Source organism: Salmo trutta, chromosome 34 (genome assembly GCF_901001165.1).
Source record: "Salmo trutta chromosome 34, fSalTru1.1, whole genome shotgun sequence".
NCBI lineage: Eukaryota > Metazoa > Chordata > Actinopteri > Salmoniformes > Salmonidae > Salmo > Salmo trutta.
This window is the reverse complement of record NC_042990.1, coordinates 27,777,421-27,794,666: the sequence shown is the minus strand read 5'-3', so window position 1 is coordinate 27,794,666 and position 17,246 is coordinate 27,777,421. Positions and strand designations below refer to the sequence as shown.

The 17,246-nt window shown below is 43.6% G+C and overlaps 1 protein-coding gene across 3 annotated transcripts in view; it reads right to left on the bottom strand.

Annotated features, from left to right (window-relative positions):
* Window positions 1-17,246, bottom strand: part of adgrb2 (adhesion G protein-coupled receptor B2) — a 470,244-nt gene that overhangs the window by 17,218 nt on the left and 435,780 nt on the right. For all 3 annotated transcript variants that reach the window (XM_029732443.1, XM_029732444.1, XM_029732445.1), the window contains 4 exons: window positions 16,763-16,935; window positions 15,997-16,644; window positions 12,819-12,854; window positions 10,831-10,947 (listed from right to left, as the gene is read on the bottom strand). In XM_029732443.1, coding sequence (XP_029588303.1) covers window positions 10,831-10,947; window positions 12,819-12,854; window positions 15,997-16,644; window positions 16,763-16,935 — 974 coding nt within the window. The remainder of the gene's footprint in view (window positions 1-10,830; window positions 10,948-12,818; window positions 12,855-15,996; window positions 16,645-16,762; window positions 16,936-17,246) is intronic.

The following is a 17,246-nucleotide window of genomic DNA, read 5'->3' as shown; positions in this document are numbered from 1 at the left end:
GTATGTGTGTTACTGTGACTGTGTGTATGTGTGTTACTGTGACTGTGTGTATGTGTGTTAGTGTGACTGTGTGTATGTGTGTTAGTTTGACTGTGTGTATGTGTGTTAGTGTGAGTGTGCATGTGTGTTAGTATGACTGTGTGTATGTGTGTTAGTATGACTGTGTGTATGTGTGTTACTGTGACTGTGTATATGTGTGTTACTGTGACTGTGTGACTGTGTGTTACTGTGACTGTGTGTTAGTGTGACTGTGTGTATGTGTGTTAGTGTGACTGTGTATATGTGTGTTACTGTGACTGTGTGACTGTGTGTTAGTGTGACTGTGTGTTACTGTGACCGTGTGTATGTGTGTTACTGTGTGTGTGTGTTAATATGACTGTGTGTAATGTGTGTTAATATGACTGTGTGTATGTGTGTTACTGTGACTGTGTATATGCGTGTTAGTGTGACTGTGTGTATGTGTGTTACTGTGACTGTGTGTATGTGTGTTAGTGTGACTGTGTGTATGTGTGTTAGTGTGACTGTGTGTATGTGTGTTAGTGTGACTGTGTGTATGTGTGTTAGTGTGACTGTGTGTATGTGTGTTAGTGTGACTGTGTGTATGTGTGTTAGTATGACTGTGTGTATGTGTGTTACTGTGACTGTGTATATGTGTGTTACTGTGACTGTGTGACTGTGTGTTACTGTGACTGTGTGTTAGTGTGACTGTGTGTATGTGTGTTAGTGTGACTGTGTATATGTGTGTTACTGTGACTGTGACTGTGTGTTAGTGTGACTGTGTGTTACTGTGACCGTGTGTATGTGTGTTACTGTGTGTGTGTGTTAATATGACTGTGTGTAATGTGTGTTAATATGACTGTGTGTATGTGTGTTACTGTGACTGTGTATATGCGTGTTAGTGTGACTGTGTGTATGTGTGTTACTGTGACTGTGTGTATGTGTGTTACTGTGACTGTGTGTATGCGTGTTAGTGTGACTGTGTGTATGTGTGTTACTGTGACTGTGTGACTGTGTGTTAGTGTGACTGTGTGTATGTGTGTTAGTATGACTGTGTGTATGTGTGTTACTGTGACTGTGTATATGCGTGTTAGTGTGACTGTTTGTATGTGTGTTACTGTGACTGTGTGTATGTGTGTTACTGTGACTGTGTGTATGTGTGTTAGTGTGACTGTGTGTATGTGTGTTAGTGTGACTGTGTGTATGTGTGTTAGTGTGACTGTGTGCATGTGTGTTAGTATGACTGTGTGTATGTGTGTTAGTATGACTGTGTGTATGTGTGTTACTGTGACTGTGTATATGTGTGTTACTGTGACTGTGTGACTGTGTGTTACTGTGACTGTGTATATGCGTGTTAGTGTGACTGTTTGTATGTGTGTTACTGTGACTGTGTGTATGTGTGTTACTGTGACTGTGTGTATGTGTGTTAGTGTGACTGTGTGTATGTGTGTTAGTGTGACTGTGTGTATGTGTGTTAGTGTGACTGTGTGTATGTGTGTTAGTATGACTGTGTGTATGTGTGTTAGTATGACTGTGTGTATGTGTGTTACTGTGACTGTGTATATGTGTGTTACTGTGACTGTGTGACTGTGTGTTACTGTGACTGTGTGTTAGTGTGACTGTGTGTATGTGTGTTAGTGTGACTGTGTATATGTGTGTTACTGTGACTGTGTGACTGTGTGTTAGTGTGACTGTGTGTTACTGTGACCGTGTGTATGTGTGTTACTGTGTGTGTGTGTTAATATGACTGTGTGTAATGTGTGTTAATATGACTGTGTGTATGTGTGTTACTGTGACTGTGTATATGCGTGTTAGTGTGACTGTGTGTATGTGTGTTACTGTGACTGTGTGTATGTGTGTTAGTGTGACTGTGTGTATGTGTGTTAGTGTGACTGTGTGTATGTGTGTTAGTGTGACTGTGTGTATGTGTGTTAGTGTGACTGTGTGTATGTGTGTTAGTATGACTGTGTGTATGTGTGTTAGTATGACTGTGTGTATGTGTGTTACTGTGACTGTGTATATGTGTGTTACTGTGACTGTGTGACTGTGTGTTACTGTGACTGTGTGTTAGTGTGACTGTGTGTATGTGTGTTAGTGTGACTGTGTATATGTGTGTTACTGTGACTGTGACTGTGTGTTAGTGTGACTGTGTGTTACTGTGACCGTGTGTATGTGTGTTACTGTGTGTGTGTGTTAATATGACTGTGTGTAATGTGTGTTAATATGACTGTGTGTATGTGTGTTACTGTGACTGTGTATATGCGTGTTAGTGTGACTGTGTGTATGTGTGTTACTGTGACTGTGTGTATGTGTGTTACTGTGACTGTGTGTATGCGTGTTAGTGTGACTGTGTGTATGTGTGTTACTGTGACTGTGTGACTGTGTGTTAGTGTGACTGTGTGTATGTGTGTTAGTATGACTGTGTGTATGTGTGTTAGTATGACTGTGTGTATGTGTGTTACTGTGACTGTGTATATGTGTGTTACTGTGACTGTGTGACTGTGTGTTACTGTGACTGTGTGTTAGTGTGACTGTGTGTATGTGTGTTAGTGTGACTGTGTATATGTGTGTTACTGTGACTGTGTGACTGTGTGTTAGTGTGACTGTGTGTTACTGTGACCGTGTGTATGTGTGTTACTGTGATTGTGTGTGTGTGTTAATATGACTGTGTGTAATGTGTGTTAATATGACTGTGTGTAATGTGTGTTACTGTGACTGTGTGTATATGTGTTAGAGTGACTGTGTGTATGCGTGTTACTGTGACTGTGTGTATGTGTGTTACTGTGACTGTGTGTAATGTGTGTTATTGTGACTGTGTGAATGTGTGTTACTGTGACTGTGTGTATGTGTGTTAGTGTGACTGTGTGCATGTGTGTTACTGTGACTGTGTGTGTGTGTGTTAGTATGACTGTGTGTATGTGTGTTACTGTGACTGTGTATATGTGTGTTACTGTGACTGTGTGACTGTGTGTTACTGTGACTGTGTGTTAGTGTGACTGTGTGTATGTGTGTTAGTGTGACTGTGTGTATGTGTGTTAGTGTGACTGTGTGTATGTGTGTTAGTGTGACTGTGTGCATGTGTGTTAGTATGACTGTGTGTATGTGTGTTAGTATGACTGTGTGTATGTGTGTTACTGTGACTGTGTATATGTGTGTTACTGTGACTGTGTGACTGTGTGTTACTGTGACTGTGTGTTAGTGTGACTGTGTGTATGTGTGTTAGTGTGACTGTGTATATGTGTGTTACTGTGACTGTGACTGTGTGTTAGTGTGACTGTGTGTTACTGTGACCGTGTGTATGTGTGTTACTGTGTGTGTGTGTTAATATGACTGTGTGTAATGTGTGTTAATATGACTGTGTGTATGTGTGTTACTGTGACTGTGTATATGCGTGTTAGTGTGACTGTTTGTATGTGTGTTACTGTGACTGTGTGTATGTGTGTTACTGTGACTGTGTGTATGTGTGTTAGTGTGACTGTGTGTATGTGTGTTAGTTTGACTGTGTGTATGTGTGTTAGTGTGAGTGTGCATGTGTGTTAGTATGACTGTGTGTATGTGTGTTAGTATGACTGTGTGTATGTGTGTTACTGTGACTGTGTATATGTGTGTTACTGTGACTGTGTGACTGTGTGTTACTGTGACTGTGTGTTAGTGTGACTGTGTGTATGTGTGTTAGTGTGACTGTGTATATGTGTGTTACTGTGACTGTGTGACTGTGTGTTAGTGTGACTGTGTGTTACTGTGACCGTGTGTATGTGTGTTACTGTGTGTGTGTGTTAATATGACTGTGTGTAATGTGTGTTAATATGACTGTGTGTATGTGTGTTACTGTGACTGTGTATATGCGTGTTAGTGTGACTGTGTGTATGTGTGTTACTGTGACTGTGTGTATGTGTGTTAGTGTGACTGTGTGTATGTGTGTTAGTGTGACTGTGTGTATGTGTGTTAGTGTGACTGTGTGTATGTGTGTTAGTGTGACTGTGTGTATGTGTGTTAGTATGACTGTGTGTATGTGTGTTAGTATGACTGTGTGTATGTGTGTTACTGTGACTGTGTATATGTGTGTTACTGTGACTGTGTGACTGTGTGTTACTGTGACTGTGTGTTAGTGTGACTGTGTGTATGTGTGTTAGTGTGACTGTGTATATGTGTGTTACTGTGACTGTGACTGTGTGTTAGTGTGACTGTGTGTTACTGTGACCGTGTGTATGTGTGTTACTGTGTGTGTGTGTTAATATGACTGTGTGTAATGTGTGTTAATATGACTGTGTGTATGTGTGTTACTGTGACTGTGTATATGCGTGTTAGTGTGACTGTGTGTATGTGTGTTACTGTGACTGTGTGTATGTGTGTTACTGTGACTGTGTGTATGCGTGTTAGTGTGACTGTGTGTATGTGTGTTACTGTGACTGTGTGACTGTGTGTTAGTGTGACTGTGTGTATGTGTGTTAGTATGACTGTGTGTATGTGTGTTACTGTGACTGTGTATATGCGTGTTAGTGTGACTGTGTGTATGTGTGTTACTGTGACTGTGTGTATGTGTGTTACTGTGACTGTGTGTATGTGTGTTAGTGTGACTGTGTGTATGTGTGTTAGTGTGACTGTGTGTATGTGTGTTAGTGTGACTGTGTGTATGTGTGTTAGTATGACTGTGTGTATGTGTGTTAGTATGACTGTGTGTATGTGTGTTACTGTGACTGTGTATATGTGTGTTACTGTGACTGTGTGACTGTGTGTTACTGTGACTGTGTATATGCGTGTTAGTGTGACTGTTTGTATGTGTGTTACTGTGACTGTGTGTATGTGTGTTACTGTGACTGTGTGTATGTGTGTTAGTGTGACTGTGTGTATGTGTGTTAGTGTGACTGTGTGTATGTGTGTTAGTGTGACTGTGTGTATGTGTGTTAGTATGACTGTGTGTATGTGTGTTAGTATGACTGTGTGTATGTGTGTTACTGTGACTGTGTATATGTGTGTTACTGTGACTGTGTGACTGTGTGTTACTGTGACTGTGTGTTAGTGTGACTGTGTGTATGTGTGTTAGTGTGACTGTGTATATGTGTGTTACTGTGACTGTGTGACTGTGTGTTAGTGTGACTGTGTGTTACTGTGACCGTGTGTATGTGTGTTACTGTGTGTGTGTGTTAATATGACTGTGTGTAATGTGTGTTAATATGACTGTGTGTATGTGTGTTACTGTGACTGTGTATATGCGTGTTAGTGTGACTGTGTGTATGTGTGTTACTGTGACTGTGTGTATGTGTGTTAGTGTGACTGTGTGTATGTGTGTTAGTGTGACTGTGTGTATGTGTGTTAGTGTGACTGTGTGTATGTGTGTTAGTGTGACTGTGTGTATGTGTGTTAGTATGACTGTGTGTATGTGTGTTAGTATGACTGTGTGTATGTGTGTTACTGTGACTGTGTATATGTGTGTTACTGTGACTGTGTGACTGTGTGTTACTGTGACTGTGTGTTAGTGTGACTGTGTGTATGTGTGTTAGTGTGACTGTGTATATGTGTGTTACTGTGACTGTGACTGTGTGTTAGTGTGACTGTGTGTTACTGTGACCGTGTGTATGTGTGTTACTGTGTGTGTGTGTTAATATGACTGTGTGTAATGTGTGTTAATATGACTGTGTGTATGTGTGTTACTGTGACTGTGTATATGCGTGTTAGTGTGACTGTGTGTATGTGTGTTACTGTGACTGTGTGTATGTGTGTTACTGTGACTGTGTGTATGCGTGTTAGTGTGACTGTGTGTATGTGTGTTACTGTGACTGTGTGACTGTGTGTTAGTGTGACTGTGTGTATGTGTGTTAGTATGACTGTGTGTATGTGTGTTAGTATGACTGTGTGTATGTGTGTTACTGTGACTGTGTATATGTGTGTTACTGTGACTGTGTGACTGTGTGTTACTGTGACTGTGTGTTAGTGTGACTGTGTGTATGTGTGTTAGTGTGACTGTGTATATGTGTGTTACTGTGACTGTGTGACTGTGTGTTAGTGTGACTGTGTGTTACTGTGACTGTGTGTATGTGTGTTACTGTGACTGTGTGTGTGTGTTAATATGACTGTGTGTAATGTGTGTTAATATGACTGTGTGTAATGTGTGTTACTGTGACTGTGTGTATATGTGTTAGAGTGACTGTGTGTATGCGTGTTACTGTGACTGTGTGTATGTGTGTTACTGTGACTGTGTGTAATGTGTGTTATTGTGACTGTGTGAATGTGTGTTACTGTGACTGTGTGTATGTGTGTTAGTGTGACTGTATGTATGTGTGTTACTGTGACTGTGTGTATGTGTGTTAGTATGACTGTGTGTATGTGTGTGTTAGTATGACTGTATATAAACTCAGCAAAAAAAGAAACATCCCTTTTTCAGGACCCTGTCTGTCAAAGATAATTCGTAAAAATAACTTCACAGATCTTCATTGTAAAGGGTTTAAACACTTTCCCATGTTTCCCATGCTTGTTCAATGAACCATAAACATTTAATGAACATGCACCTGTGGAATGGTTGTTAACATTTTAAGGTATAGGGGGCAGTATTTTCATTTTTGGATGAAAAGCATGCCCAGAGTAAACTGCCTAATACTCGGGCCCAGAGTCAAATATTTGCAAATTATTAGTAGATTTGGATAGAAAACACTCTGAAGTTTCTAAAACTGTTTGAATGATGTCTGTGAGTATAACAGAACTCATATGGCAGGCAAAAATCGAAGAAAAATCCAACCAGGAAGTGGGAAATCTGATGCTTGTAGTCTTTTCAAGTCATTGCCTATCTAACACACAGTGACTTCGGGTTCATTTTGCACTTCCTAAGGCTTCCACTAGATGTCAACAGTCTTTACAACCTTGTTTCAGGCTTTTGCAGTGAACAGAGAGCGAACAAGAAGGCCGGGAAGTTGGTGACTCAGAAAATGACATGAGTTCATTGGCGGGCATTGACGTGATGAGGTAGCTGTGTTCCATAACAGTTTTCAAGACATTGGAATCGTCCGGTTGGAATATTATTGAAGTTTTATGTTAAAAAGGCCCTAAAGATTGATGCTATACAACGTTTGACTGGTTTCTACGAATGTAAATATAACTTTTTTGACTTTTCGTCGTGAAGTTCTCGGCGCGCTTCCCACATTTGGAGTAGCTTACTGAACGCTCAAACAACAAGGAGGTATTTGGACATAAATTATGGACTTTATCGAACAAAACAACATTTATTGTGGACCTGGGATACCTGAGAGTGCATTCTGATGAAGATCATCAAAGGTATGTGCATATTTATAATGCTATTTATGATTTTAGATGACTCCAAAATGGTGGGTATCTGTATTGCTGGTTTGGTTTTCTGAGCGCTGTACTCAGATTATTGCAAAGTGTGCTTTCCCCGTGAAGCTTTTTTTAAATCTGGCACAGCGGTTGCATTAAGGAGATGTTTATCTATAATTCTTTGAATAATAGTTAATATTTTATCAACGTTTATGATGAGTATTTTGGGATATTTTGTGCTCATTCACCGGAAGTTTTGGAGGCCAAATATTTTCTGAACATCACGTGCCAATGTAAAATGGGGTTTTTGGATAAGAATATGAACTTTATCGAACAAAACATACATGTATTGTGTAACATTGAGTCCTAGGAGTGTCATCTGATGAAGATCGTTAGTGCTTAATTTTAGCTGTATTCTGTTTTTTGTGACGCCTCTCCTGCTTGGAAAATGGCTGTGTGGTTTTCCTTGTTGACGCTCTGTCCTAACATAATCTAACTTTATCCTTTCGCCGTAAAGCCTTTTTGAAATCAGACAATGTGGTTGGATTAAGGAGAAGTGTATCTTTAAAATGGTGTAAAATAGTTGTATGTTTGAGAAATTTGAATTATGAGATTTTGTTGTTTTGAATTTGCCGCCCTGATATTTCACTGGCTGTCGATAGTGTATACCGCGGGTGGGACGCTAGCGTCCCACGTAGCCCATAGAAGTTAAGACACTAACAGCTTACAGATGGTAGGCAATTAAGGTCACAGTTATGAAAACTTAAGACACTAAAGAGGCCTTTCAACTGACTCTGAAAAACACCAAAAGAAAGATGCCCAGGGTCCCTGCTCATCTGCGTGAACGTGCCTTAGGCATGCTGCAAGGAGGCATGAGGACTGCAGATGTGGCCAGGGCAATGTCCGTACTGTGAGACGCCTAAGACAGTCCTACACGGAGACAGGATGGACAGCTGATCGTTCTCGCAGTGGCAGACCACGCGTAACAACACCTGCACAGGATCGGTACATTGGAACATCACACCTGCGGGACAGGTACAGGATGGCAACAACAACTGCCCGAGTTACACCAGGAACGCACAATCCCTCCATCAGTGCTCAGACTGTCCGCAATAGGTTGAGAGAGGCTGGACTGAGGGCTTGTAGGCCTGTTGTAAGGCAGGTCTTCACCAGACATAACTGGCAACAACATCGCCTATGGGCACAAACCCACTGTCGCTGGACCAGACAGGACTGGCAAAAAGTGCTCTTCACTGACGAGTCGCAGTTTTGTCTCACCAGGGGTGATGGTCGGATTCGCATTTATCGTTGAAGGAATGAGCATTACACCGAGGCCTGTACTCTGGAGCGGGATCGGTTTGGAGGTGGAGGGTCATCATGGTCTGGGGCGGTGTGTCACAGCATCATCAGAATGAGCTTGTTGTCATTGCAGGCAATCAAAACGCTGTGCGTTACAGAGAAGACATCCTCCTCCCTCATGTGGTACCCTTCCTGCAGGCTCATCCTGACATGACCCTCCAGCATGACAATGCCACCAGCCATACTGCTCGTTCTGTGCGTGATTTCCTGCAAGACAGGAATGTCAGTGTTCTGCCATGGCCAGCGAAGAGCCCGGATCTAAATCCCATTGAGCATATCTGGGACCTGTTGGATCGGAGGTTGAGGGCTAGGGCCATTCCCCCCAGAAATGTCTGGGAACTTACAGGTGCCTTGGTGGAAGAGTGGGGTAACATCTCACAGCAAGAACTGGCAAATTTGGTGCAGTCCATGAGGAGGAAATGCACTGCAGTACTTAATGCAGCTGGTGGCCACTTTTGATTTTGACCCCCCATTGTTCAGTGACACATTATTCCATTTCTGTTAGTCACATGTCTGTGGAACTTGTTCAGTTTTTGTCTCAGTTGTTGAATCTTGTTATGTATTGACGTTTCTTTTTTTGCTGAGTTTATGTGTGTTAGTATGACTGTATGTAAGTACATATTTGAGTGCTTAAATCCAGTATGTCAGTTCCTCAACATGCTTTGCCTAGAATTGTACTGAGCGGAATCAAATGACTAGTACACCGGCAAACATATGCTTGGGTCAGTATTCTGTGATTGGTCCTTTTTGCTGCCCAGTAATAACTGGGGAGAGAGCTGGGTGGTGATCCTGGAACACTTAATCAAGAGGTTGAGGAAACGAGAAACGACAGCAGAGGCTGCTGCTCTGGCCTGGGAAATATGAGAAGTGTAAGGGTGTGTGTGTGTGTGTATGCTTGTGTGTGTGTCTCAGTGTGTGTGTGTCTCAATGTGTGTGTGTGTGTGTGTGTGTCTCAGGGTGTGTGTGTCTCAGTGTGTGTGTGTGTGTGTGTGTGTGTGTGTGTGTGTGTGTGTGTGTGTGTGTGTGTGTGTGTGTGTGTGTGTGTGTGTGTGTGTGTGTGTGTGTGTGTGTGTGTCCTCTGTTCCTCTGCTCCCAGTGTACATGAGATGTGAACTAGCAGACTACAGGTGCCCTGGGAAAGTACAGATATCAAGGCTGAATAACTCATCACTGTCTGATGTACCGTATCTGTACTGCAGCTCCTGGAGATGAGGTGTGTGTGTATGTGTGTATGTGTGTGTGAGTGGTGTTTAAATCTTGATGAAATAGGCTCTATGAAGGTCAGTGAAAGCAGGGACTCCTTAGTCTGGTGCTAATGGTGCATTAACGATACGCAGACGGCATTTCACACAAACACACGCACGCACGCACACACACACACACACAAAAAGACAAGCACACTCAAGCACACACAGACAAACACGTAGACATACACACACGTGCACAGACACTCACGCAAGCAGACAAATACACAAACACGCACGAATGCACGTAGACACACACACAGGCTGATAAAAGGTGACATTGCACATCCCTTAGCTCTTATTATGCTTGGAATAAAAAGGTTATGAAATGTTTATGAGGTAGTTATGTTGCTCTCCAGCCAAATAAAACAAGCATTGTTAAAAATGCATAAAAAACATTCAAAACCACAAAAACAAAGAAATAAAAGAAAAGCTTTAGTCATGGTTAGCTCTGGTTCAAGTTTAACAAACAAGTTTATAATACATTTAAGTTACATAATTAAATTGCATTTGAAAACCGAAGAGTTGTGCACTAGAATGGGAGTGTGATCCAGTGATTTTAAGATCATTTTTCTACTGGTCACTACATTCCGTGCAGTGTTAATATCACTGTTACATCATTGTCACTGTTACAAGATTGAGATAGAAGTGTGGATGTCAAGTTTGGATTGAGCCCTTAGTATGTTCTCTATCTAAAAGGTGTGTGTGTGTGTGGGGGGAGTATACTCAGTACTAACACTCCCACTCTAGGTGATAACAAACACACTCACACATCGCTGTGAAAACTCTAGATGCGCTTATTAACGATACTATTTCATAGGTGACGACGAGAGGTGGTAATGAGCTCAGTGTGTGTGTGTGTGGGGGGGGGGGGAGTAGGGAGTGGCGTGGGGAGTTGCAGGGGTTTGAGGTGTGGGGAAGCTAGCTCCCGTATCCCACTCGCTCCGTATGGTTGGGCTCTTACCTTGAAGGTGGACATGGCGGGGTCCCTGTTATACCTGTCTATGGTGTGGAACTTGGTGGTGGAGTGGTTGAGCTCATGGTACAGCTCAGAATGTCTTTTGCGAGTGTGCATCACTTTCTGGAAGGGAGAGGAAGGTACAACAAAAAATGAACAGAATAAGAAAAGAATAGCTAAAGAGACACGGATAGATAGGGTGGTTTGAGGGAAGAGAGGCCGAAGAAGCGGAAGGGACAGTTTGATGCCAGCCACGGCGAGGGGGAGGAGGGGAAGAGAGGGATGGATAGATAGTCCTCTCATCTTCTCTCTAACATTTCCCTGTCTCGATTTTAGGATTTGATGCTGTGAGATGTATCTGAGTTTGCTCTGAATGGATATGAGAGCCAAGCAGGCCACGTTATTGTTAGTGGTAGCTAGTTAGCAAGGAAGCATTAGCTAGTTAGAAGGGTAGCATTAGCTAGTTAGCAATTAGTCTACAGTGATGTGGAACTGAGTAAAAATTCCCTGTAAGCACAGATTTAGGATCAGCTTACCCTCCCCAAATCCTCACACTCACCATTTAAACTGGTAAAGACTCAACTCAAATCAAATCAAATTTTAACTGACTGTATCCCAGCGTCTAAGAGCAACTACATCCTATTACAAGTGGAAGTCCCTGACAGGAGAGAGACCTTGTCACAGCGACTTGCTCTTTTTGCGAATGGCTAGCGCTTTAGCAGCATGGCGGCGGCTAATCGACGCAGCAGCTCGAGGGCAAAGAGAGACACAGGGGCCAGACGGCGATCCTCACACATTCAGACACTCTGGCCAAGGCCGGCTGCGACTGCTGCCACCAATTACCACAGAGTCTGCACTCTCTTCTCTCCCTCTCCTTGTCTGTCAGTTCTCCCTCTCTGAGTCTGCCTTTATAAGTCATTTAATTTACGTGTAGACCTACTTCCTTTATAGTTCACCTCTTCTGCACTTCAAAGCTCTCTCTCTCTCTCTCTTCCTCTGTCATCACTGCTCTTTTCTTTATTTGTATTTTTGAACTCTGACTCTACCTTGAATCTTTCTCTCTCAGACACTTTCTCGGTAGAGGGCTACATTGGTGTCCATTTTGACACAGGAATCTAGCCATTTTAAGGAAAATATCATGCAGTTTCACAGACTATGCCAGTCAGGAAGGGTTACAAGCTCTGGGTAATAGTTGCCCTTAGGCAACATCATCCTACTCCAGGTTATCATACTGTAGCTAAGCGCTAGTGCTTGTTAGCCTGTTAGTTGTGCATCAGTCCACACATACCTTAGTTCTACTATGGACGAGGCCTCCACAGTGGAAAGCAAGTCTCCAGTCTTTACAAGGATAAGGGGAGGAGGAAAGCCAATTTTCACTTAAGGAAGTGAAGCAAAGGGTTTTAGTTTAGTTTTTCGGGGCTGTTTGAGACTGGAGATTTGCAAGATTCCCAGGGCTTGTTCATTCCATGGAGCGACTATTGCACTCCAACCCACACACAAACACGCACACACATGTAATTACCCGCAAAACACACATCTACTACCAAACTTTCAAAAACACCAACTCACCGTCAATCACATTTTCATTCATTAATTCATCCAGTCAAAGCTTCCTACTGCACCATTGTTCCTTCAACCAGGACCTGGCACCCCATTGTGCTTTTCCATTCTGATTGAAATGGTTGACTGATTCAGATTGAAAAAAGTTAAATAAAGTCATTTTCTGTCTGTACAATATATAAATAATTTGTCCAATCAAGGTAAAATCAGTCAAAACCAAATCCATCTAGTTACAGGGGGTGCCCTAGATCCTTGTTGTAGAAACTGGCACACTATACATGGGTTGGACTGTACCAAGTCAAATGCAAGGGAGACACAGGCGCAAGGGTAAGGGGTTTAGCGATGCCATTGGCTCCTCTACGCGTCACTCAAACCTGGCTGAAGCAGACAGAAGCAGAGACAGGCTGAGGGGAGGGTGAAAAGGGGGATCTTACCTCAAAATCCAGCTCAGAGTACCGTACTCTTTTCCTCTGAGGGAGGAGGGGTGAGGGGCGGGGGGAGAGAAGATATGATCAATGTCTGTAGATCCCTGGACCCCCCCCCCCCCTTTAATCATCAACACACACAAACACACAAATACCTTATGCGTGGTAAAAATGGAATTATTATGTAGTTCTGATGGCTACGTTAATGGAACATGCAACAAAGCCTTTCTTGGTTTGATTCCCACATGGTCAACATATTCTGAATAAATGTGTTCACTGTAAATTGCTTTTGAATTAAACAAGCTTTATTCTATTGAAGTTATGTCAAAATGATCAAGACGGTAATGTCATTTCCTTCAGCCATCTTCCATGCTGTCTACTGCGTTAAACCACTCAGTCCTCAACTTGGTGTGACTATTGAGAAGATTGACTATACCACAGAGGACAAAAGACAAGCCATGACGCTCAGATCTCTCATTCAAACACAGCAGTGATCACATTGTGTGTGTATCCTCTTCCCTTCTGAAAAATGATCCCATGACATTAAGGATCCCAAGTACTGTATAGTACACAAACAACACCCATACATGTGCTGTGCACTTAAGTGAGGGCACACATACTAACACAAACACCCACCCTCCCTCACACAACCCCTAGTTGGAAGCATACTATAATACCCAATGTCAAGTGTACAGTACCTGTATCTGTTGGAATATACACGTTTAGAAAAAAAGGGTTCCAAAAGGGTTCTTCGGCTGTTCCCATAAATTATCCCTTTTTGGTTCCAGGTAAAACCCTTTTTTCCATGTAGAACCCTCTGTAGAAAAGGTTCTACATGGAACCCAAACCAGTTTTACTTGGAACCAAATGGGACCCTTTTAGGTTCTGGATAGCACCTTTTTTTCTAAGAGCATACAGATGTAGGGTCGTAATTTGACCAGTTTCTCACTGCAGGAAAATAATCTTGGAGCAACAGGAAATATGAAGCAACAGGAAATATTATTGTGTGGATTATAATTAATGGACATTTTTGTAGGGGCATGGTATATATTTTCATCAAGTCTGACATTTCAAAGTGGAAATGACTAACTTTAGAAGCTCTTTTTAAACTTCAAATACACTAAGTTTGCGTTTTCTGCTATGCAGGATATTTCCTGCAACAACAGGGTGATCAAATTAAAATCCTAAATCTGTACACCTGTTGTCTTTACTAAAGAATTCCCACCAATGCCACTCCACAGCATAACATTAACAGGGAAGGAGAGTAATATTCATATTATCTGTGTTTGTCTTACCTACCCTATCCCCTCTCCTTCCTTCCTTACCCCTCATAAGTCCCTTCTCTTTCACTTCCTATCAGTCTCTTCACAGTGGCAAACACCATTACAGAGCTTTTTTAGACTTTATGAAAATCGATTTATGTTCGCTTCACATTGAAATCTACAAATCAATCAGACTCAATACCAAATCCTCAAACCTCTGCAAAATCTAAAGCATTCCAGTCCATTTCTGTAACCTGTTACGTTATGCATCTTCATGTTTGAGTTGGATTTTAAGAAGCACTTCATCTCAGTCTGGAGAGAAGTTCTGATACACATCTCCAAATGAAGCACATTTAAACAGGATGAAATAACTGTATTATCCAAGAATCTGATGAATGTGTATGAGTCCCAAATGGCTCCCTGTTCCCTTTAAAGTGCACAACTTTGACCAGTTGAAGTAGTGCACTCTAAAGGGAATAGGCTGACATTTGGGATACAAACAGTAAGCTAAGCACAGGGAAGACCCAGTGGTCTCTCAGAGTGATGTTTAAAGATATTCAAAAGTGTTCTCATAGAGTCCCAAATTATACCCTATTCCCTATATACTGGGCCTACCCTATGGACCCTGGTCAAAAGCACTACATTAAATAGGGAATAGGGTGCCATTTTGGATGCAAATATAGATCTGAGTGAGATGTTTTAATGACTGTGTTGCAATGTCTTTCATTCTAAAATAAGCATGTGTAGTTCTCTGTCCTTCAGTGTAAGTACTGTCTCCATTCCTTCATCAAGTCATCAGGATAGTGTGTGTGTGTGAGACAGAGAGAGAGAGAGGGTTTGTCTGTGTGTCTACGGGAAGTGTGTGTGTGTGTGTGTGTGTGTGTGTGTGTGTGTGTGTGTGTGTGTGTGTGTGTGTGTGTGTGTGTGTGTGTGTGTGTGTGTGTGTGTGTGTGTGTGTGTGTGTGTGCGTGTGTGTGTGTGTGTGTGTGTGTAATTAAGGTGGGCAGACAGACACTCTCCTGGGATACTCCCTGTCCCTCTCACCCCATCTGCTCTGTCTCCTTGTAGGCCTGGAGGGTGATTATAAACACACAAGTGTGTGTGCGTGTGTGTGTCTTTATCCATCCGCGTGAACGTCTATGGTACATCGATATAACACATAATGAGTAATAATTTATGAACAGCACTCTGTTCTTATGCACACACACAACAGACTAGTGGTTATATTTAGAGTTGTGCGCACGCACGCACGCACGCACACACACACACACACACACCTGGATCACAGCGTCATCCACAGTTAAATCACTATTCTCCCCCTGTCTCGGTGAACAGTAAGGGCCATTTTAATGCCAATACCCTGGTTTAATCTTCATGCCCTCTCTCTAGCCATCCTAATATCAACCCTGGGACATGACTATAGGAAATCACTGATTCAACAATAACCACTTTCAGACCTCCAATAACACACAGTTTCAATGTGAGAGAGAAAGCTTGGTGTATGCTTTTTCTGAACAGGGGTGAGGTCGACCTTGTATCCGAACAACAGGTGTAGACAGAAGTGTGTTTGTATCTGCCACCCCTTCTCCTCTCATCCTCCTTTATGTTCCCTCCATCACCCCCTTCCTCATTGTTTTTGTCCAGGGAGCCATCTAGCAGAGAGACTGATGTTAGCTGTAGCTATAATGCTACTCTGGTTGAAAACAGTTTTTCACCCCTCTCCTTCCTTCCCTCAACCCCTCTCATCCCTTCATCCCTCTTCTCCCTTCCCTCCATCCCTATCCTCTCTTCCCTCCATCCCTCTCCTTCCTTCCTTCCCTACATCCCTTTCCCCCTCCTCTCCACCCCTTACCACCCTTCCCGCTATCCCTCTCCTCCCTTCCCTCCATCCCTCTCCTCCCATCCCTCCACCCCTCTCTCTTTACCTCCAGGGAGCCAGCAGAGAGGCTCGCGTTAGCGTTGGTGCTGCCAAGGTTGCGTGGCAGGGTCCGGGTGCCTCCCCCTCCTGTTAGTATCTGCCTCACCGACGGCCTCTGGCCCGGCTTCAGCTGCAGTGATTGCCCATGGCCGTGCACGTGGCTGCCCGGAGCGTGTATGTGGCCCAGAGGTCCGTGACCCCCGTGCATGGGGAGCTGCTTGAGCGTCCCGTAGGAGCGGTTCATGTTCATTGCGATATTCATGTTGTGGTCGCCGGGTGAGATGAAGTCGGCCGGGTAGGCCTCGCTCTCCGCCGGGTGGAGGGTCATGGGCGAGGGGGGCGGGGGGAAAGGCGGGTCATCCACCGCAATGTTCAGGGGCTTGTCCTCGCCCCCCAGCCCCAGCCCCGGGGGTGGAGGGGGTTTTAGACTGACCGTCCTACGGGGTAACACCATATAGTCCCCCTCCCCTCCCACGCTAGGTCCATCCTGGGTATTGTGAGGAGGAGGCGGTCGAGACCAGCCCAGCCTGCTATCGGTGCAGAGGTATACAGGCACTGTGTTCCTGGGGTTCCCATGCTGCCTCTTCTGCTCCATGTTCACCTCCTTCTTCACAGGGGTGTCACTCAGCTCGTTCAGAACACCCAGCGGGGGCACCTACATGGTGGGGTGGGAAAACTAACATTAATAACGAGCCATCACTAAAAGCACGATAGATGAGTTATTTACGGTATCATTTTTACTGTATCAGACCATCCATCCATCAGCCCTTCACCTGAACGAGTAGGTTAGGAGGGGGGATGTTTCCAGGGAGGGAGCTGAAGTTGACCCCTAAACCCCCCTCCTGGTGGGCCGCCAGTTTAGGGTCGTCCTCTTCATCAAGGGAGATTCGGGAGAGATTCCCGGTGATGGTTGCCGGGTTACAGGTGTTCACCTCCTTGAAGATGACTGGAAAGAGAGATGGAAGGGAGAGAGGGGGAGGCGAAAGGGAGGGGGATAGAGGAAAGGAGGTGAGGATAGGGAACAGAATAGATAAACATGTAGAGTGCAGGATGAACAGTCTGAACACAGAGAGAGAGAGAGAGAGAGAGAGATGGGAGGGAGAGAGAGAGGGAGAGAGCAAGAGAGAGAGAGAGAGACAGAGAAATAGAGAGAGCAACAGAGAGAGAAAAACAGAGCGAGAGAGAGAGAGAGAGAACAGAGCTAGAGAGAGAGAGACAGAGAGAGCAGACAGAGAGAGACAGAGAGAGAGAGATAAA